General features: G+C 40.6%; 1 protein-coding gene across 1 annotated transcript in view; it reads right to left on the bottom strand.

Moving 5' to 3' along the window:
• The window catches only part of SLC16A9 (solute carrier family 16 member 9), a gene marked incomplete at both ends in the record, with an annotated part of 35,129 nt that extends 12,025 nt beyond the window's left edge, over window positions 1-23,104 (bottom strand). Inside the window, 2 exons of the mRNA XM_082673531.1 lie at window positions 7,916-8,059; window positions 22,909-23,104. Of these exons, the coding sequence (XP_082529657.1) occupies window positions 7,916-8,059; window positions 22,909-23,104 (340 nt within the window). The remainder of the gene's footprint in view (window positions 1-7,915; window positions 8,060-22,908) is intronic.
• Window positions 23,105-23,949: the final 845 nt, after the last annotated feature.

The raw sequence follows: 23,949 nt of genomic DNA on the forward strand, positions 1-23,949 counted from the left end.
CAGGCTGTGTCTTATTCATCTGAGTATCCTGGTTCCAGGTCTGAGCCTGGCACAGAGTGTTAAAGTTATTCTACTACTTTTTCCCATAAACCTCATTTGAATTCCCCAATGTTAAGTCACATTGGCTAATTTCAACCATTTCTATCTATTCTTACTCTGGCTGCCACTCTCTCTTGCATTTCTCTCTTCCTCTCTGTGTCTCATTTCCTCTATTCATATAACAAACACACACACACGGTATGTATGTATGCTTGTGAATATATATTTTAAAAAATATATCTTTACATCTGCTTTACAATTAAATGATGCTGATTTTTTTCACTTAGACCAGAAAATAAATCTTAGCTGTAAAAATATTTCAGATTTTTTTACTTTCACAATAATTCATGTAACAGGATGGCATCATTACAATACAGAATTAGAATTATATGGTTTGAAAAAAAAAGATACAACTAATTTACAACTTGTATGTATTACAGGATGATGGTTTGGGCAAATCACACTTAACAGCCTCATTTCCTCATTTTTCTTAATCTCTATCTGTAACTAAAGAACACCCAGATCTATTAAACTGATAAGAGAGATATAAGAAGAAAATATAACTGAAGTAAAACACTCTAATATGATAAAATGCATGTAATTCAGAAATATAAAGCAAGCATCTCTAAGGAAACAGCATATGAATAAAATCACACAAAACGGACAAGCAGTAAACATTGGAAATTGTGTACATATTTTGAAAATTGTCTATGAATTGTTTTTAAATATTCTTTCATTATATACATATTTTTGTGTATATAACTAAACAGACATCTATCAAGCCCCTACTTTTATATATGAACATTTCCCCCTGCAGTATTATCTCTATGAAAAGGGAATATTTTACTAATAGTGCATTCTAATATGGCAATCTTAAAAAGTGATGAGGGTAAACTTACAGAATCCAGACTCTATGTGTAAAATAGGGGTTAGGTGTAGCACCTAGGACTTTCTTGCTTTGGCCACTGGAAGTCTCATATCCTGGAAAACCCCTTCGTCCTGGGCAAACCAGAACAGCTGGTCACTGGGTGTGCCTCTTGGGCCTGCCTCTTGGTCATCTGGGAGAATTTCCCTTTTCTATGGTCTGAAACAAGTATTTGATCACCTCTTAGAATAGCTGAGCCAGTAGGATTTATCATCTTGGCCAAAGGTTAAGGTAGGCAATAGCCTATGATATTCCAGAAGTATCTACTTCTAGAAATAAAATTGTGAGAATGGAAATTTGGATGCTGAAAAAGATAAGTTTAGAGCATCCAAATGCAATTACTGTTTATGTTTCTAGCCTAAAACATCTGCATGGAAAAAGTTTAAAAGTTTAAGCAGGGACTTCGCTGGTGGCGCAGTGATTAAGAATCCGCCTGCCAGTGCAGGGGACACGGGTCCAATCCCTGGTCCGGGAAGATCCCACATGCCGTGGAGCAACTAAGCCCATGCTCCACAGCAAGAGAAACCACCACAATGAGAAGCCCACGCACTACAACGAAGAGTAGCCCGCACACCGCAATGAAGAGTAGCCCCAGCTCGCCACAACTAGAGAAAGCCCATGTGCAGCAACGAAGACCCAACGCAGCCCAAAATAAATAAAATTAATTAAAAAAGAAAAAGTTTAAGCAACTGGCTAGCTTTTTGATTGACATGGCTTTACAAAAGCATATAGCTTTGACACTGGCTTGATTAAAGCACAAACTTTATACGCTCAGCATGAGTACCTTGAACCTGACACTGGATGGTCAAGAGCACAGGCTTGGGATCAGGCAGGCATGGATTCAAGTCCCAACTCTATCACTTATTGGCTGTGTGACTTTCAGTTTCCTTATCTTTAAAACAATCTCATAAGATAGTTGTAAAGATTAAGAGACAGAAAAAATGTGAAAGATTTCAGTATCTGTGCTTGGAATATAACAAAGTACCAAAAATAGTCCTTATGCTGAAATATTTTTTCACTTTTCCACCTGAGTATTATGGTATTATATAGCTCTAGCCTCAGACTAATTAGAAAATCATAGTTCCTTTTTATAACTGAACACCCATGAGAGACAAAAGGCGATCTTTAACGGCACAACAAAAAACAAGGGCTTATAAAACTAACTGCTAAAGCGAATATCAGAAAACAACCTTTATCTAATTTGCCATCACTAGAGAAGGAGAATCAGATTGTCTATGAAAGTGGGTTATGCCCTCCTCAAGCTCAATGGATATGCAGATACTAACAAGAAAATGAAGGAAGAGAAAATTGAATTTTTCCAAAATCAAGAAGAGATTATTAAGAAAACAGTAATCAGGCAGCTAAGGAACAATATAATCTGAAGAAAAGAGAAAGCAAGAAATTGATTTTGAGTTGTGCTTTTCAGAAAAGCAATGGGAAATGATTGGGAAGAAGCTTGAGCAAATCATTAAGGGCATATTTCCTGCGGCCCCTCTTCCCATTCCTCCCAGTCTCCCACCACATTTTCTTTTTCCCGATTTTACTAAAGTTATTGAGAACACAGGAGCCTGAATTACCAGGTTTGGCAGTAGGACATACAGTCACTTGAAAACCAGCAAGCTGCCATTTTATTCTAGCTACAAAACCCAAACAAGATAACATCATATTTTCAAGACAGTATTTTTAAAAAAATGGTAAAAGAGAATTATGCCAACTAATACACTTCACTATTCTTTTTGATGTTTTCTATTATAAACATACCATATAACTTTAATTTTCTTTCTCTATATTATTTAATCTGTTATACAAATAGTTCTGATTCAATAGTGCTTCTTCAGTTACAAAAAGCTGCTGCTGTGCTCTTGAACTAAGAGATCAGAAAGGAACTTAAGGGGAAGGGAACAAACATTCATTAAACACCCGTGTGCCTCTCTACATACATTATCTCACGAATAGTCACAATATCTCTGTGAAGTCGCGTTAGTCTCATTTCACAAGAAATACAAACGGAAGCTCAGAGAGGCTGGATAATTTCCCAAGGTCACAAAACTGATAATGATGGTGATGCTGGTGAATATTTATGGCTTTAACTCATCCATCCACAAAACCCTAGAAGGTAGTTACTATTATTATGTTCACTTTAAAAAATGAGAAAACAGTATGCAAGTAACATGTCTACAGTCCACAGCTGGCAAGTGAGTAAGATAAGATTAACCCACACGGCCCAACCCCAGAGCTGGACTGTCAGTGCTTGCTCCTGCCTGTGCCAGATTATCTTAAGAGACCATCTAGTTCATTCCAGACAGAGGAGAATGCTTAGAATACTGCACAGAATGCATGCTCAATATATGTTATCATTAGACTGAATCTTTCTTGTTTTTTCTAAGGAATTCATAATACAGAAGGGAGGAGTTTAGACGGTGTAATAATTTCCTGTCACTTCCTTTTCAACTGGATACTCTACTTCCAATGGCGACAGAATGGAAGTGTCATTGTTCATTAAATTCCCATTTATTTACCCTACAAATATTCCACGAGCCCTATATGCTGAGCCTACTGACAAAATAAAACCACAAAGAAGTCAACCATGATAATAAGTGTTAATAATCTCCTAGCAAGAAGTAGCTCACAGGGGGCCCAATAATTACTACAGTGCGTGACTTTTTAAGTATTGACATTAAAACTTTAAACTTTTAAAAACTTCTTTAAAATTACTGGAACCTGTAAAATTATTATTGAAATTAAAATTAAATTGATTTTTTACTATGGAAATCCAACTCAACTCTTTCATTTACCTTATTTTTATTTTGCTCGACTTCACTTAGTCCTTACAAGAGCTATGTGAGGTAGGTTTCTGAGTCCGCCTTCACAGAAGAGGCAACAGTCATTCTTGGAGACCAAGGGGTTTGCTCAAGCTCACAGGACCTATGTCTCCTGACCCGAAGCCCAGGGCTCTCTCCATGAGCTGACAGCCTCCTCCTAGCCACAGGGATTCAGAACCTGTTGCCAAATCAGAGTCATATACAATCTTCAGACGTGAGCCTGTTTTCTGACCCAGATTCCATTAAGTGAAGGAAAGGCCAGGATTCCAGAAGGAAGGACGTTGCAAAAACCACTATGGCAAATATATAGACAATAATATCCTGAATCTTGCCCCAAAGAGAACTACGGTCACTTATTTAGGTATCATACGCAAGGGAGAGTGGGATGCCTTTTGAGCACTGTAGGACACAGGAAATGAACTGGCACTGTTAACTAGGGGCCTGAGGCACTTACATGGCCTACCCTTAGAGGGGGGTCACAGGAGGGCCAGGTAATATACGGGATCATGGCCCAGGTCTGGCTCACAGTGGGTCCACTGAGTCCATGGGCCCATCCTAGTCATTTCCCCAGTTCCTGATAATTAATTGGAGCACATGTACATAGTAGTTGGTATAACCTTCTATCTACATTGTTTCTGGCCAGTGAAGTAAAAGTTACCATAGTGGGGAAAGCCAAGTGGAAGCCCTGTACGCCCCCCACCGCCAGCAGCAGCTAGTAAAGTAAGTCAAGACCAGTATCAAATCCTATCTCATTAACAGAAGATCATGGGTTCATGGGGAGAAGGGACAGGGTTAGCTATTGAAAGGTTCCAACACCATAAGCCAAATCAAAATCAGTTTCACAAGCTGGTAAAGCTCTCTCCATTGCTATAGAAATTTTGAAATTTAGTTATGGGAGTTACCTAATTTTGTCTTTTTCTTTCTATATACCCTTAGATATGCTTCCAACACAATCAAATGTACATAAAATCTTAAACAATGTACATTAATTTTTTTTCTTTTTAAAAATTCATTTTTGGGCTTCTCTGGTGGCGCAGTGCTTGAGAGTCCGCCTGCCGATGCAGAGGACACGGGTTCGTGCCCCGGTCTGGGAAGATCCCACATGTCGCGGAACGGCTGGGCCCGTGAGCCATGGCCGCTGGGCCTGCATGTCCGGAGCCTGTGCTCCGCAACGGGAGAGGCCACAACAGTGAGAGGCTCATGTACCGCCAAAAAAAAAAAAAAAAAAAAAAAAAAATTCATTTTTATCTATGGGGAATACAAATACTATGGTATCACTCACTTTGGGTCAATTTTTAAGTCAGTGACAACTCTGGATATGTACTCACAAAGGCTATACCTTAACCTTGAAACCATGTGAAGGAGTAAAACCCCATGAAATTTCAAATGCTTCGTCCAAATTTTGGGGGAAATGCCCAAATCATGTCAAGGGCATAAGGATTCAACTTTCTATGTAAAAAGGGGTTTGACCTAAAAGGAATAATTCGATGCTCATACACAAGCACAGATATCTACGTTTTTATTTTCATGATTTTAGACAAGAATGCAAGATGACTATTCAATGAATACCTTCCAATTCTACACCAGAGATTAACATATTTGCATGTATAGGTTTAAACTGTATTAAGCACTACGGGGAATAAGTAATATAAAATACCAAACATATAACCTGTTCTCAAAGAACTAACAAGTGACCTGCTTATTTAGATTATGATCTGAGTAGAATTTGGGTATGTAGTTAAATTTAAAATAAACTTCAACAGTTCTAAAAGCACTACAAATAATTACAAATATGTAAAAGAGGTCAGGATCTGGTGTCAGACTGAATGGATTCAACCCCAAATCTCCTACTTATGTGGCTTTAGTCAGTAATTTCACTTTGCTTGAGCTTCACTTTCCCTCTCTGTAAAATGGGCTCACATGAAGACTGGATGAGATCATATAAAGCAGAGCCTAGCACACACTACCTACTGGAATATTAGCGGCTATAATTTCTATTATTTATTATTGGGGAAATATCCCCATGTGAAAAAAACGAATATTAGTAGTCAAAAAAATTAAATTCTTTCAGGCTTGACTCAAACCAACCATCTTGCTGGAATGTGTCTCTGAAGTTTTTAAACACCAAAATCCTGAGCCGCAGCGTCTGTGTCCCTGCCTGGGTTGTGTCCGGCTCAGCTGTGCTTTTCCCTTCGCTGCCACATGTAGCAATGAGATCTGCTCTGTTCCAGTCTTTTCCTTTGCAGCTTCTCCTCCTGTTAATTAGCTGTGTCAGCGCTGGCAGGCAGCTCTTCCTCCACCCTAATATGCTGTGTTCTAAGAATTTTGCCACCATTTCTGAACAAATGTCATATAGATGGTACTACGGAGCTCACGTCTAGAAAACTGGCTCTTAACATACGTTTATCAAATGTGTTGTGACTTTTCTGACACTAAAGCAAAAAAAACATGTTGATCAGGAATAATTCATTCTTTTATTTATTTATTTATTTTTGCGGTACGCGGGCCTCTCAGTGCTGTGGCCTCTCCCGTTGCGGAGCACAGGCTCCGGACGCGCAGGCTCAGCGGCCATGGCTCACGGGTCCAGCCGCTCCGCGGCATGTGGGATCTTCCCGGACCGGGGCACGAACCCGCGTCCCCTGCATCGGCAGGCGGACTCTCAACCACTGCGCCACCAGGGAAGCCCTAATTCATTCTTTATATAAAATGTTTGAAACTGTTTAGCCTTTTATCGGAATTTCATTTGGAAAATAGCAATCCTTCTACAGATTTATAACTTATGTTCCTCTGATTATAACCCAAATCATTTCTTAACCCTTTCATTACTTAAGCAAATATTCAATTACATTTTACTGTATAATAGAGTGGGCATAATATTTTTATGATCTAAAATAAAATATTTCATTCTCTCTATGTGACTAATATACTTTTCTATTTGTTCAAATTGAATATGAAAAACTAGAACAACTTCTGCCTACACTGTATTTCAACTGTTATTCCCTCCAATTGTATATAACATTGGTGTATTATTAAAAAATTCTAATTCCTAAACATTTGGACTTACATAGAGGATACATCTGAAAGTGATTATTTGATTTACAAAATAAATTTTTATTATTTAAAAGAAAAAAGAATTCAGTTCTTTCAGACATTAAGAAGAAACTTTGAAAGGTGGAGTCTTTTAAAAATTCCCCACCAACAGCTCCTAGGGATCCTGAGTCTGGTGATGTTTGACATTGAATACAATGAGTGCAATACATCACAAAAGCATTCCCCCCAAAATTGCCAGTGCTCTCAGGCCCTGAGCCCTGGACCCTTTCCTCTTCTGTAACCAAGATCATCATTAATCATCCCCACCGCTCAGTTTTCTTCACTCATGCCTTACCTCTAACAAAAATAATCATTATTATTACGTGCTTTAAACTCTGCTTTTTACTTCTGCTATCACCTTGTGGTTGGGGCCCTGGTGACAGGTGCTGTGGAACAGCAAGGATGTTTAGAACACCAACAGTTCAACAGAGCCCTGCTTAACCGCCCAATAGGAAAGGGACCATTTCCTACATCAGTGAGAAGTGGCAGGTGTCAGTGACATCTAAGTTGCATGCTTCTCTCCCTCTTTTCCTTTTTTGTGCTAGAGAGACAAGTGCTGAAATAAAAAAAACCTCCCCATGCCTTGCAAGAAAACAAAATGGGCATTGTTAAAACACATTTATCGGGCTTCCCTGGTGGCGCAGTGGTTGAGAGTCCGCCTGCCGATGCAGGGGATGCGGGTTCGTGCCCCAGTCTGGGAGGATCCCACGTGCCGCGGAGCGGCTGAGCCCGTGAGCCATGGCTGCTGGGCCTGCGCGTCTGGAGCCTGTGCTCCGCAACGGGAGAGGCCACAGCAGTGAGAGGCCCGCGTACTGCAAAAAAACAAACAAACAAACAAAAAACACATTTATCCTTTGAAGTATTTTGATTCACTGGGTGGACGTTTTACTAAAGCAACAATTTTTGGTAAAGTGGTTGCTGAAAGTGAATTATTCCTGAGCATTTTCACTCCTTACATTAACTGAATAAGAAACGTCACACGGGTAAAACATTTAACTCTCAAAGCTCAGAAAAGCGTCACGGGGACCAAGTTTCTTACCTACAACAATGCCATAGGAAAAAAACAGAAAGTAGATATTGGGGGCAAAACTGCTCAACATGAGGCCTCCTGCCACCATGAAGCCACTGAAGATTGTCACGGCTCTTGCTCCAAAAGATGAGACACACAGGCTGCACACGGGACCTAAAATCATAAACGAAACCTTCACTTATTTAACAGTAACCTCCTCTCCACATCCTATCATCCATCCGAAATTTAAAATGATTCCTTCCATCGTAAAACCACAACAGCAATAATAAGCTACTGTGTGTTCACTACGGGTTGGACACCCTGCTACTTCACATAAACAATGTCCCTTCATTATAATCTCACTGCTTTCCTGGGAGGTAGGTGCTTTCGTTATCCTCGCTTTTCTGATAAGGAAATTAAAGTGTCAGAAGACGAAGGTCACATAGCTAAGAAATTGGGGTTCTGGAGTCAGACTTTATTAAATTTTCAATGAGAGTAACAGCGGCAGCCACCATCAGAGTAACAATTAAGAAGTAAACACCCAGGCCATCTGGCTGTTGAGTCCATCAGCTTAACCGCCACACCCTTCTGAGGATTTTGGTCTCCTGTACTTGCCATGCATCTTTTCTACCCAGAGCTCCTATTCAGCACAAGGCCTGTCATATAATTGACGGTAAAAATAAACTTAATGATTGACTCAATGCTATCCATAACATCCTTATAAAGGGATAAAGTGAGGGTAGTTACTCCCTTCCTAGAGAAGATTTTGGCAGGTGGGGGCAAATGCCTCTATCCTACGCACCCGGGCATGACTTTGTCAGTATCCCTGTCCTACATACTACATGTAACCTGGAATTTGGGGGAGGAAGTGCACTGTTGACTGACAGGTAAAAGGGACCATTACCTGGACCAGTTCTCTGTGGAAGTGGGCAACTGCTCATGTACTGGGATTTAAGTGATAGTGAAATTCTCTCTCACTAGCACTGTACCTTGACAGTATCTACAACTACGGAGCTTACCATATTAGAAATAAAAGGACATGAAGGGTTACTCAGCCCAGTAGTCTTATTTACATGGAAGGAAACTGAAGCTCAGAAGGGTTGTCCATGCCATGGTTAGAAGAAAGAGCCCAACGTTTAAAAGCAAAGAGAAACATCTTCATTGAGTTCACAACAACCTTTCAAGGTACAAATCATTATTCCCAATTTTTAAAAAGCATGCTCACCAGAATGGCAAAAGGCAGACAACAATAAGTGTGAGCAAGGATGTGCAGCAATCCTCCCATAAACTGCAAGCGTGATCTCCCAAAGCGGAACACAGCGCTGTATGACTCCGAAATTCTACTTCTATGTACACCTACACCCAAAGTCACGGACATAAATGGTCATAGCAGAACTAGTCATAGTAGCCAGCACCCACAGATCCAGATGTTCCTCAGTAGTGGAAGGTATAAGTAGATTCTGGTGTATTCATACAATGGACTACCATATGGCCATGAGAATGCATGACCTACAGCTACGCACAGTAATGCAGATGTATCTCACAAATGTATGTGGAGTGAAAGATACAACAAGAAAAAGGACACATTGTGTAATACCAATCATAAGAAGTAAAAAACAGACAAAATTAATCTACAGTCAGAAGTCAGGACAGTGGGTCTTTGGTAGGGGGTAGGAAGCTATAACCAGAAGGAAACACAGCCCAGCTTCTAGGTGCTGCTAACGTCCTGTTTCTGGGTGTGAATGTGCTCATTACATGGGTGTGTCTGGTTTGTAAAAACAATTCACTGAGCTATACTCTCATGATATGCACATTTTTCTGTACATATCTTAAAACATTTTAGAAAACCTCAAATGGAGAGATAGTGTCATCCATCCACAGTCTCACTGTTAGCAAGTGGTGGAGCCAGGATCTGATGATCCCAAGCCCGTTCTTACCAATAACAGAGAGTCTCTTAAGCACGTATTTAAGACCAGGTTATGACCACTGAGATACCACCAGCTTTCAATGCCTAGAGCCATCCCACATTCCTCCCTGGTCATGAACTGGCCCCTGTCATTTCAAGCCCTCTTGTATGAGCCAGTATGGAAGAGCAGACTGATATATTTACAAGACAGAGGGGAATATTCTACTCCAGTGTTTTAGGAGGAAAATCCATTTGAAAGACCAAACTTATCTGACAGTTGAGCTATGTGTATACCCAACGAGAAACACTTAGATACTTCAAAAATAGAAATGATTTTAAGAGTCAAATTTCATAAATGGATGTTGACATCATAAAGTCATGACCCTTCTATGTTGTTTACCAAATTGTATTGACACTGACAGTCAGTGTTTACAAATTTAACAGGCACATGGAATTGAAATAGAGATTGTTACTGGCATACTTGAAAAGTTTCAAGTTTCATCCTCGAAGCAGGACTTTAAATTTATGCTCCTTAAGGCATGTTAACTCTACAAGGAAACTCAAAGTTTGGGAAGATGGGGGTGGGGTGAAGGGTAATAAGTTTCACAGCATGTACAACCAAAACCACTATTTTATAAAATGTATAATATTATCATCAATTTTGTGATAAATTCTTAAATCATGTTTGCCTAATACATGATTCTTTGAATAACATTAAGCCTAAGGAAGAAATGAGCAGAAATTCTTTGACAGATGAAAACAGCAAATTGAAAACTGGTTTTAAAAAACTTCTCACCTCACACCTGTCTGGCCTTTATCAAAAAGATAACAAATAACAAGTGTTGATAAGGATGTGGATAAAAGGGAACCCTCATGCACTGTTGGTGGGAAGGTAAACTGGTACAGTCACAATGGAAAACAATATGGAGATTCCTCAAAAACTTAAAAATAGAACTACCATACGATCCAGCAATTCCACTCCTGGGTATTTATCCAAAGAAAACAAAAACACTAATTTGAAAAGATATATGCATCCCTATGTTCAATGCAGCATTATATACAATAGCCAGGATATGAAACCAACTTAAGTGCCCATCAATAGATGAATGGATGGGGTATATATATACAATGGAATATTACTCAGCTATAAAAAAAGAATGAAATCTTGTCATTTGTGACAGCATGGATGGACCTAGAGAATATTATACTAAGTGAAATAAGTCAGACAGAGAAAGACAAATACTGTATGATTTCACTCACATGTGTAATCTAAAAAACAAAACAAATGAAAAAACATATTTACACAGAAACAGAGTCATAGATACACAGAGTCAGAGAACAAACAGGTGGTTGCCAGAGGGGAGGGGCGTAGGGGGAGAGAGAAATAGATGAGGGAAATTAAGAGGTTAGAACTTCCAGTTACAAAATAAATGAGTCACAGGTATGAAATGTACTGTGTGGGGAATATAGTCAAGAATTATGTAATGTGTTAGTATGGTAACATACTGTAATTACACTCATTGTGGTGATCATTTTAAGATGTGTAGAAATATCAAATCACTATGTTGTGTACTGGAACTAATATAGTGTTGTAAGTCAGTTATACTTCAAAAACAAACAAGCCAACAAAAAGGCTCATAGAAAAAGAGATCAAATTTGTGGTTACCAGAGGTAGGGGATGGGGGAGGGGGACTTGGATGATAGTGGTCAAAAGGTATAAATTTCCAGTTATAAGATAAATAAGTACGAGCTTCCCTGGTGGCGCAGTAGTTGAGAGTCTGCCTGCCGATGCAGGGGACACGGGTTTGTGCCCCGGTCCGGGAAGATCCCACATGCCGCGGAGCGGCTGGGCCCGTGAGCCATGGCCGCTGAGCCTGCGCATCTGGAGCCTGTGCTCCGCAACGGGAGGGGCCACAACAGTGAGAGACCCGCGTACCGCAAAAAAAAAAAAAAAGATAAATAAGTACTAGTGATGAAATGGACAACATGATAAATATAATTAACACTGTTGTGTGTTATATATGAAAGTTGTTAAGAGGGTAAATCCTGAGAGCTCTCATCACAAGGGAAAAAATATTTTTTTCTATCGCTTTAATCTTGTACCTATATGAAATGATGGAGGTTCACTAAACTTATTGTGGTAATCAATTCATGATCGATGTAAGGCAAATCATTATGCTGTACACCTTAACCTTATACAGTGCTGTATGTCAATTATATCTCAACAAAACTAGAAGAAAAAAAATTCTCTACTTTCACGCCACCACCTGCTGCTTACTTAGAGGAAAAAATCTTGATGTCAGAGGTTAAAGACAAAGAATTTTAGAGCTGAATGGGGCCTTGGAAAGGGTCCAAAGACCTTATTTAAAAAATGATGAAACTGTAGTTTAGAAGGATCATGTGATTTGACCAAGAATCCATAGCTAATCAATGACAGGGCTAAGGCCAAAGTCAGCCCAGCATTCTTCCCAATTGAGATGTATTTCCATTGGCACCTTAATGTTTTTCTAGAAATATCAATTTAAAAAACACCTATGTACTTTTCTTAATATCTTACAGCCTAAGTAATTTTATGAATTTACAGAAGATGAAAACATGAGATTTATGTTCATTTTGGTGTTTAAAAGTTTAGAGCAAACTATTTTATTCTCATCCTCAGAACCAGGGTATTTCTAGACTTGATTGACACAGATTTAAACCACAATAGCCCCAGGTTTCATCAATAACAATTAGGGCAAAGTATAACTGGAAGTGACCAGTAAGTCACATCGACAAAACTGACACATTTATGTGTTTAGCTCTTCCTAGTAACAGGCAAGTTCTCCAAGATGATAAACCATAGATTACTCCTCGGCACTGGACTAGTTTCAATTCAAGAGATTCATTAAATCAAAGGACTACTCTCAGGGGAGATTTCTTATGAGGCTTCAGGTCTTTTACTTTGCAGAAGGGACCTTTGGAACAAAAGGTACTTAACTTGTAATATGAACCAGTAACTCCACTGCTTGGAATTTATAAAATTTTAGAAAAAAAGGGAGGGAGGAACGTCATCACTGGGTTGCCAATTTTCCTATTTTGACAAGTAAAGACATTTTTAAATGTAATAACTATCTATTATCACTGTCATTTCATTAAAGAGGAAGAAGGAATATTTTAATAAGGAAATAGTGAGAAGGATACAATTTCAGCGTAAAATGGAAGCCAGTAAGAAGTCACACACACACACACACACACACACACACACACACACTACATATCACTGCCTTTATATTCATTTTGTTTGTTTGTTTGTTTTGTAATGTATCAGTCTGGCTTTAGAGTCAGGATAATTTTAACCTTATAAACGAGTTTGAACAGTGTTCCTTTCTAGAAACCGAGAATGACCTCTGGGCAAAGGCTAGTGAAGAAATGAGGACTTCAGTCCTACAGCCACACAGAATTGAATTTAGCTAACAACCTAGTGAGCCTTATAATGGACTTTCCCTCAGTCTCCGGATAAGGGCCGAGAACAGCTGACACCTTGATTTTGGCCTTCTGAGGCCCTAAGCAGCGTACCCAGCCAAGTCTGCCAGACTTCTGTCCTGGAAAACGGTTATAGAAATTATAACTTTTCCTTAGTATACAAATTTAAAGCTTACATTGTCCACTAAGCACAACTTTGGCTTAATGAAAAAAATAATATATTATTTTCATTATCAATCAGTTCAAAAGATTGCCTAATTTTCCTTGTGTTTTTTTTCTATTTGAGGATTTTTATAAATAGGTGAAGAAATTTCCTAAAAAAAAAGAAGATAGTTACACACACACACTACATATCACTGCCTTTATATTCATTTTGCCTTTCATAAAAAGTTTTCTTGAACTCACGGTTGTATGTGTATTGGGGTTTAGGGGCCATTATTACTATTACTTCCTTCTGTCTGGGTGATTAATCTTGATTGGTTGGATGAACGGAAAATGCTAAGTAGCAGAGCTAGCAATCAGAACAGAAGACGGGTCTGAGGATGGCAGGTGGCAGGTGGGGCACTAAGACGTATGCAGGGCTCTTAAATGATATTCTATTCTCCTGCATAGTAGCCTGGCAACATCTTTGGCACAATGTTGACACGTTCCCTCAAAAAAGGTAAGAACCTATATATTAGGGAGTAACTCTATAAACCAAGGGTCCCCAACCCCTGGGCCACAGACCAGTACTGGTCCTGAGGCCTGTTAGGCACCAGGCCACACAGCAGGAGGTGAGTGGTGGGTGAGCGAGCGGAGCTTCATCTGCTGCTCCCCACCGCTCCCCATCACTCCCCATCGCTCACATTACCGCCTGAACCATCTCCCACCCCATGGAAAAATTGTCTTCCACGAAACCGGTCCCTGGTGCCAAAAAGATCAGGGACTGTTGCTATAAACCAAAGTGATGAATGAGGAACGAAAGGAGGATGCGGTCGGGCTTTCAAGCCCTACAACCTCTTAAATACAAAACGAAACAAAAACATAAAATCATTTGTTAATGGTCATCTGCAAATCAGACTGATTGATATCATTCTCAGCCAATGAGGGGAATTAAATGAAGGAAATGAAAATGAAAACTCTTGTGGAAAAAGTGTTTTGTTATGATCAAGGGTGAATTAGAAAATGAGAAGATGTGGCACATGTATACAATGGACTATTACTCAGCCATAAAAGAGAACAAAATAATGCCATTTGCAGTGACATGGATGGACCTAGAGATTATCATACTAAGTGAAGTAAGTCAGACAAAGACAAATATCATATGATACTGCTTTTTGTGGAATCTAAAAAATGGTACAAATGAACTTATTTACAAAACAGAAACAGAGTCACAGATGTAGGAAACAAACTTATGGTTACCAAGGGGGAAAGGAGGGGAGGGATACATTGGGAGATTGGGATTGACATATACACACTACTATATATAAAATAGATAACTAATAAGGACCTACTGTATAGCACAGGGAACTCTACTCAGTGCTCTGTCATGACCTATATGGGAAAAGAATCTAAAAAAAGAGTGGATATATGCATATGCATATGTATAACTGATTCACTTTGCTGTACGGCAGAAACTAACACAACACTGAAAATCAACTATACCCCAATAAAAATTATTTTTTAAAAAAAGAAAGAAAATGAGAAGGATGAGTTGTTCTAAGGAAGTGAGAATGATGTACACGTTAAGGGATGAAATTGTTTCCTTTAGCCCTTCAGGGTAATGTGGGAAGAAATGGAGTTAAATTTTTGCTGGCTATTAAAATTAATAGGAAGGGGCTTCCCTGGTGGCGCAGTGGTTGAGAGTCCGCCTGCCGATGCAGGGGACGCGGGTTCGTGCCCCGGTCCGGGAAGATCCCACATGCCGCGGAGCGGCTGGGCCCGTGAGCCATGGCCGCTGAGCCTGCGCGTCCGGAGCCTGTGCTCCGCAGCGGGAGAGGCCACAACAGTGAGAGGCCCACGTACCGCAAAAAAAAAAAAAAAAAAATTAATAGGAAGAATACACATCTTTAAAAGTTTGCTAGTAACATAAATTTAGGTCTGCATTAATCAAACAAAAGAGTAAATATTTGACCATTACCATTCCTTCACTATTTACCAAGCCTCCATTAGAACAGCACTGCTGCAAAACAGAAAGATAAGGAGGCACACATGGCATTTTAAACTTTCTACTAGCTACATTAGATAAATAAGAAGAGGTAACATTGATTTCAATAATATATTTTATCTAACCAAATACATCGAAAACATCATCATTTCAACATGATTAAAGAGATTTTACACTCCTTTGTTTTGTACTAAGTCTTTGAAATTCACTGTGTATTTGCTACACTTATAGCACATCTCATCTTGAACTAGCCACATTTCAAGTGTCCAACAGCCACATGTGGCCAGTGCTTACTGTACTGGACCACACAGCACTGGAGGCCCATATCATGGTAGATAAGGACACAGAGAAGAAGGCGCAAAATTTCTGACCTAGACCAAAAGGCAAAACAAACACATATCAAAACCTAAGGCCATGGGCAATAAGCACAAAAGAAAGGTTCAGATCATGTGTTTGGGGATTTCAGAAAAGAGAGATCACCATGGGCCAAAGAACTGAGCCTTGAACTGGGCTGTGAAGTATTGTCAAAAGAGATGAAAATACATTCTAAATGCAGAGAAGAGAACCATAATGTGGTTCTCCAAGTTGTAATTTTTATAAACAGCTTTGGAAAAGAAATTATTCCCTTTGGGAAAGAAATCAACTTCCATGCACTTCTCTCTCCCAAAAAGTTTCAGAGAGTCCCCAGAGTGGTAGGATGGCCAGGCCTACTGTCGTAAGTATGCTGACGGTACAATGAGAAATAAATTATAGCAGTAACCAGGCTGTGTGCTTGTAGTACTGCAAGGATTTCCTAAGACAGCAGATTGATTAGGCCCACGAGTCCTATCCCTCTACTTACAAGGCGGGGAGCCCAACAAACTGGCAGGTTTCTCACTTCTTACTCCCCCCAGTTTTTTTTTTTTTAATTTTTGGCCACACCCCGCAGCATGTGGGACCTTAGTTCCCCGACCAGGGAGGGAACCCGCGCCCCGCACTGGAAGGCGGAGTCTTAACCACTGGACCGCCAGGGAAGTCCCTGAGATCAGGAATTTTAAGTTCATCTTCCTGAGGAAGAAAAAGGCACTACAGAACCACATCCACTCAAATCCTTGCTCTCAAGTATACCGATCACCTTGCTTATCGGTTGCTTTGGTGTATCATGTCCATTTGCCTTCTTCAAGTCAGCAAAACCTGCCAAGATTCTCACCAAACCCTAGGCCTGCCCAACACACTGGGAATGGGCCAATGTAACAGCGTCCTTGTAGGAGGCAGGAATTCAGTCCTACGCAAGGAGTTAACAGGGGGTAAAACTGTACAGATAATGCTGAAAGCCAGCTCTGCCTACACTCACAACTCATGCAGCAAGCCTGTTGGCTATACTGACTCATTATATTAACCTGGAGATAGAGGTACTGACTCATTAGGGATTTGAAGATCTTTGGAGGAATTAAAGACAAAAAAAAGAGAGAGGGAGGGGACTGTTAAATCTATCTGGAGTACAAAACTACAGAACAAAAGCTCTCCCTGCTGTATCAGCACCTCTGTGGTCAGAAAAACGGTCCCACCCTTCTCCTTGAATGTGAACCATAACACCCAACCAAAGCGTGCTTTCTCCCAACTTAAAACAACATAAGGCCATGATCGCCCTTTAGTTCAGTTACCTTCCATTCCTTCTGAATCCTTCGGGTTTCGACCAGAGAAACTGAACCAGAAGAAGACTTCCATTAAGAGATTTATTGCAAGGAACTGGCTTACGTGGTTTTGGGACCTGGCTAGGCAAGGACAGCATCCACAGGACTAGGCCTCAGGAAGGGCAGATTGGAACTCTCTCCCACAGGATGAAGCTATAGCCGTAGGCTGAATTCCTTCTTCTGGAAAAGCTCATTTCTACTCATAAAGACTTTCAGTGAATTGAATCCGATCCACCTAGATTATTTAATATAATCTCACTTACTTCAAGTCAATTGATTATGGACTTGGAGCGCATCTATAAGATACCTTCACAGTGATACCTCCATGAGTGTTTGACTAACCGTGGAATGCAGCCCTAGCCAAGTAGACACAGACGATCACAGCTCCTAACACATCACTCCTTCTCCAGCCAAACGTACTCTACCAGACGGCATCACCTGCAGCGCGATGCCAGGGCTGTGCATACGGGGACTCTGCGTGGACTGCCCTCTCCACGCCCATGCATCTGGCCCAGCCCACCCTCCCCTCTGGCCCACTTCACAGCCTATCTCTATAAAACTCCAGAGACTGCCTTGTTCTTGCTATTCTTGGTATTTGTGGTAAAGTCTCAAGGCATTACTACCCTTTTTTCCTGTCTCTGCCCTGAGACTCTAAATCTCTTATAGCAGAGATGATGTCTGGGCCTCCCTAACACACAGGAGAAGAGATTCTCTGAGTGTGCGTGATGACGATGTATAACTGAGGGAGGCCGAATCCTTGATATCCAGCTTTATTCATCCTAAGGATCGTCTGGAAAAACAATTCAGATGAGAGGTCTACTTCTTAGTATTTTCTCAATTACTCAAGTTTCAAAGAGAAAGAATTAAGGTTATAAAGAGTATAAAGTTAAGAATTGCATGTCTTTCCGCTATTCTTAGCTACTGTCCAAATCTGGGTTTGTTAAAGACAATGGGTGGGCCTTTAAATTCCAGACGCTTAGATACAATATTAACAGCTCTCCCTCCTGCCCATCCCCCTAGAAATGTCTTTGTCTTGCAGGCTGAAGGGTTCCTTTCTTTTGCAGATTCCAGTTTGGTTGGGAGAGTAATTTTATTTGTGGGGGATTGTTGTTCTTTAATAACTAATATTTGTTGAGTACCTACCACATGACAAGCACCATCTCGAGTATTCTACGTGGCAATCATATAAGGTAGGTACTTTTATTTTTTATTTGTTTATATTTTTGGCTGTGCCGCGCAGCGTGCAGAATCTTAATTCCCCAACCAAGGATGGAACCCACGCCCCCTGCAGTGGAAGTGTGGAGTCTTAACCACTGGCCCACCAGGGAAGTCCCAGGTAGGTACTTTTATGATCTCCAATTTAAAGATGAAGAAACAGACTTAACAGGTTAGAAAAACCATTGCTTGGGTGTCAATGTTTCTCTCCTTTTTTTTTTTTTTTTTTCCAATCTTCCTCTTAGACAATGTGTTCATCTTGGGCAGGTCACTAAAATTTAAGGACAAGAATGCCTATTTCAGTGTGTTATTATGAGGATCAACCAGGATCAAGTAAGTGAAGGTGGCTGGTATCGAGCCAGGCACACAAGGGGCACTTTTTGAACTAAAGGGACAAGTACATGAAAAGCAGACTTTGTCTGTTGCTTAGCAAATGTACCTGTGCTGTGCTTACTCAATTATAAATCTCCAGAGATTGGATCACAGAACTAGTCAAGGATGACACCTACCAGGTCTTCTCTGGACAGAACTGCGTAAAGAAAACAACTCATGTTCCGCAGCTACGATATGGCTAGCTGCATCAGAATCATCAGGGGAGCTAGTTAAAAAGAAGATTCCTGGGACCACCCTCCGTCCCCACCCCACAGCACTGATGAGTAAGAAACTGGCTTTTTAGACAAGCTCAAGTCATTCATATATACTCCTGATTTTAAGAGCAACTATCAAAGATGTATTTATGTAAATATATACATACATATATATATATATATATATAAGTTAAATTCATTTTTATCAAAAAGGATGCAAAGATGTCCGTTTATGTGTTCATTCCCCAGAATTGGGGCCACTGGACACAATCTGTCATGGTTTACATGGCATACACAGTGACACGTTCAAGCAGAAACCTACAAGAGCTCCCTTTATAAATATGTCGACACCAATATACATTTGAGAACCACCAAGGAGTGCAAGACTGCAATCTAAGTAGAGAGGGCTTAAGCCAGTGGTAGCTCCCAACTGAAAATCACTTTGGGGGCTTGAAAAAGATTCACGTGTGTGGGCCCCACTATAGACTGACTGAATTGGAATGTCTGAGGGTCAAATCCAAGCATTTATATGCTGAAATCTTTCTACAGATGATTCTGATTCTCTCCCTGGTTAAGAATCACTGACAATCATGATGAGATGTACTTTTCCTATTTCCAAGGTAGGACCGATCCGTTTGTTTTTGTGTAGACGAAAGTTGTCCACAGAGTAGATGATGAATGTGGCTCAGACACCGCTAGACCCCTCTTGCTAATACTGTATGACATAGCTTTCAGGATGTGTCCCTTCATTTATGCTATGAAGAGCCAAGGGAAGCCAACAACACAGATACTCAGTGGCCACTAACTAAAGTGCACACAGGCATGTGCACAAACACACACAAACACACACCCATAAGTCTTAGCTCTCCAGTCATCATTTTTTTCTCACTGCTTCCTCATTCTGGAACCCTTTGGTCTCCATATTCTATGTTTATTTGCAAAAGCTCTGATTAGCTGCTTCGAGTGTCTTCTCATCTAGCTGAAGACACTGAAGATAAGTTACTTGCACAAGGTCCCTCAGCTACAGGGTGGTACAGCCAGGACTCAGATTAGCTCTGACTTCGGCCCAACACTCCCCCAGTACTTGTTCATTCCCTGGACGTTTGCTGGGATGCTCTCTCTCTCCAGCCCATCAAGCAGGGCTGGCCTCGTGGGCACGCAACCAATGCAGCTGCACTGGACTCAGCTCTGTGAAGGGCCATGCACTTGGTCTGCTGCCCTGCTGCTGCTGTCTTGAAATTCTTAACTTTTGTAACTGGAGGCCTTGCATTTTCATTTTGCACGTGGTATTGTAAATTATGTAGCTGGTCCCGCCTACAAGTGAAGGGGGCTGCTTGTGGCCCCTGAGACAGACTGGTCCATCCACTTAGGAACTTGCAGAAAGTAGAGAGCTGCAGTTCAGTTTTCAGAGTCTCAGCATCGGCTCTGACCACCAATACCCCATCCATCCCTAAGAAGATCTCAGCTTCCCTGAACACCTCAAACCCTCAAGTCTTACCTGGACAGACTTCCTGAAAAAGAGCTTTGTTCTCCAAGTATGTGCTGACAGAGATAGCACTTCAATTACCCTTTGACCCGTGCTGGAAGGCAAGGTAATTGAATTTCTGTTTAACTTTGTATTTGTTAATAGAAATGATGACTAATTGGGACTTCCCTGGTGGTCCAGTGGTAAAGAATCTGCCTTCCAATGCAGGGGATTCAGGGTTCGATCCCTGGTCGGGGAACTAAGATCCCACATGCCACGAGGCAACTAAGCCCGCGCACTGCAACTACTGAGCTCTTGCGCCTCAATGAGAGAGCCTGCGTGCCGCAAACTACCGAGCCCATGGGCTCTGGAACCCACACGCCACAACTAGAGAGCCCACGCGCCCTGGAGCCTGCCCACTACAACTAGAGAGAGAAAACCTGCCGCTACAGCTAGAGAGAAGCCTGCGCGCCACAACGAAGAGCCTGCACCACAGTGAAAGATCCTGCATGCCTCAACAAAGATCCCGCATGCCACAACTAAAACCCGACACAGCCAGAAAAGAAATGATGACTAATTGGAGGACATTTAAAAATTCCCTTCTCACCGGATCATTTTCTAAAAATTATATTCTCAAACATATCAATCATCATCCACTTGTACTTTGACAGCTTTACAAATAATCCACATTTTGAAAAACTCTTTCAAACAAATCTTGGCAAATGTTTCCTGCTTTTCTGACGCTTATAATGACAGTGTTATTTTCATTTGTTTAGTTACGTTTCGTTCTCTTATCTGACATGGCCACATGATCCAGCATTGTTTTTCAAGTCTTCTTTTTAATTTAACAAAGTAATTCATCAGTTGGAAGCAACGATTTTTGTTTTGTTTTGTTTTAATAAGTCCCCTTTAGTGATCAGGAAAGATAACAGATTTAAAAGAAGGAATGGCCAATGCATTTTCTTTGTAAATCATTTTAGAGTTGAAAAATACCTTATAAATCACCACATTCACTGTCCTTATTTTCCCCATAAGAATAGAGATTGTGATTTGCTCAGTGAATCATGTAAAGGTCATAGTTCAGGATTAGACGCCAGGGCTACATCTTAGCATATCTGTTCTTTTAAAAAAATTTTTATTGGGGTATAGTTAATTTACAATGTTGTGTTAGTTTCTGCTGTACAACAAATTGAATCAGTTATACATATTCATATATCCACTCTTTTTCAGATTCTATTCCCATATAGGCCAGTACAGAGTATTGAGCAGAGTTCCCTGTGCTGTACAGTAGGTACTTATTAGTTATCTATTTTATATACAGTAGTGTGTATACAGCATGTCTGTTCTTAACTAGTTCCAAGTAAGTTAGACTGATGATCACTAAATACTACTGCAGAGCTCAAACTATGACTCCAGAAATTGAAGTGCATACGATTTTAGTCCTTAAAAAAAAAGCCGCTCTACTGTGCTGTCTACAGATGTTAAGAATCACTATTATATCACACTTGATAAATGCTTATCAAGAATATTACTTTTGGGGCTTCCCTGGTGGCACAGTGGTTAAGAATCCGCCTGCCAATGCAGGGGACACGGGTTCGATCCCTGGTCCGGGAAGATCCCACATGCCACGGAGCAACTAAGCCCACGAGCCACAACTACTGAAGCCCGCGCGCCTAGTGCCCATGAGCCACAACTACTAAGCCTGCGAGCCACAACTACTAAAGCCCGCGTGCCTAGAGCCCGTGAGTCACAACAAGAGAAGCCACCGCGATGAGAAGCCCTCGCACCATAACTAAGAGTAGCCGCCGCTCGCTGCAACTAGAGAAAGCCCACGCGCAGCAACGAAGACCCAACGCAGCCAAATATAAATAAATAAATAAAATAAATTTTTTAAAAAAGAATATTACTTCTGGAGACATTTTATGAAAGTCACACAAAATGCATCACATACATCTTACACATAACACTATATTTAAATCCTTAATGTCATGATCATTGTTGAGAAGGGACTACTCTTTGCCATATCAAATTTTTCTTAAGAAGGTGACACAAATGTAGGACATGCAGTGTGATCACGGTGTATCCGAATCAGAGAGGAGTAATTATGAATCACAGAGGAACTGTTCCCAGGACTGCTGAAAAATATTTGGTCCTTTGGTCACCAGCATTCATCGGACATACCTGGATCACTGCCCGCATACCCCTGTATCTTTCTTATTTGTGGAAACGTGTGTCTCACTAGACTGTCTCACTAGACTTAAAGGCAGAAATGATGTGTTTGCCATTCATCCTTTCATATCCAGCATCTAAAACACTGCCTGGCACACAGGAGCAAATAAATATATAAAGGAATGAATGAATGGACAACTGAATCTCTGATGGAATTCCTGTATTGTCACATAGATTTATGACAGTGAAAGAGTGGTTTATAATCTCAGTGAAGGCAGCAAAGTAGGTGCTATACTTTAAAAAAAGAAAATAGCCTCCTATGTCTTGCACAATGTGAACGATGCAGCAAATGTAATTAAATGATTAACGAGTGAGGAGAAGCATAAGTTTCTCCACTTACTTGCAAGCAAGCCAACTCCACTTGCAAGGGATCCGACCCAGGCTGTTTTCCCCTTCCCTTCACCAAAGGCGTCCAGCCATTCTACGTACAAGACGCCAACAGCTAGCGGAGATCCGTAACACAAAAACTGAGTAAAGAGGGAGGCCAGTACAATCACCCAGCCCCAGCCACCGTCAGGTGGCTTCTTAAATTCCATTGTAATGTGAGATCAAGGCGGTGTTTCTCTGTAGGTCCTAAGCAAAAACAAAAAGAAAAAAAGAAAAGCATATTTAGAGTGTAGCGAGGCATGGTATTTTAGATTAAAAATATCTCCTCCCAAATTGAAACATAAAAAAAGTTCTCTAAAAATATAAGAGGAAAAGGATAAAATATCATCGATATACCAAGTTAACTTTAAAATTTTGATTTCTGATTTGAATACGTAATACACCCACATGTTTCCAAAAAGATGTTTTTTATATCATAAAAAGGATAAATTCGGAGTTTGGGATTAACATATACACACTACCATATATAAAATAGATAACCAACGGGGACCTACTGTATAGCACAGGGAACTCTATTCGATATTTTTGTAATAACCTAGAAGGGAAAAAGACTGGGAATCACTGTGCACCTGAAACTCACACGACATTGTAAATCAACTATACTTCAATTTTTTAAAAAGGCATAGAGTGTAGGGTGTAAAGTCTTCTTCCCAAACTTGCCCCCATTCACCAGGTTCCCACCCCAACCCAAGCACAGGAAATCACTGTTTTTGGTTTCCTGTGGCACGTTGAGTTCCCCAGGACACACTCTTACTTATTAGCAAGGGGAGGTTTACTAAAAGTGTTCTCTTTCTATGGAAGAAACCAGACAGCAGCAGGAGAAGGTAAATTACCATGCAGCTTAAGGAGGGGGATTTCTAAAGCTGGCTGACCCTTCAGAGTTGCCCTGAGTTGGGGGTGGGAAGCTGGCCTTTCACACCCCCATGTTGCTAATTCACTGATTGCAGGCCACCCCAGAAGGGGGCATGACCTCAGGTAAGGTGACTCTCTTCAA

The sequence above is a fragment of the Grampus griseus genome, assembly GCF_964374135.1.
Source record: "Grampus griseus genome assembly, chromosome: 16".
NCBI classification, from domain to species: domain Eukaryota; kingdom Metazoa; phylum Chordata; class Mammalia; order Artiodactyla; family Delphinidae; genus Grampus; species Grampus griseus.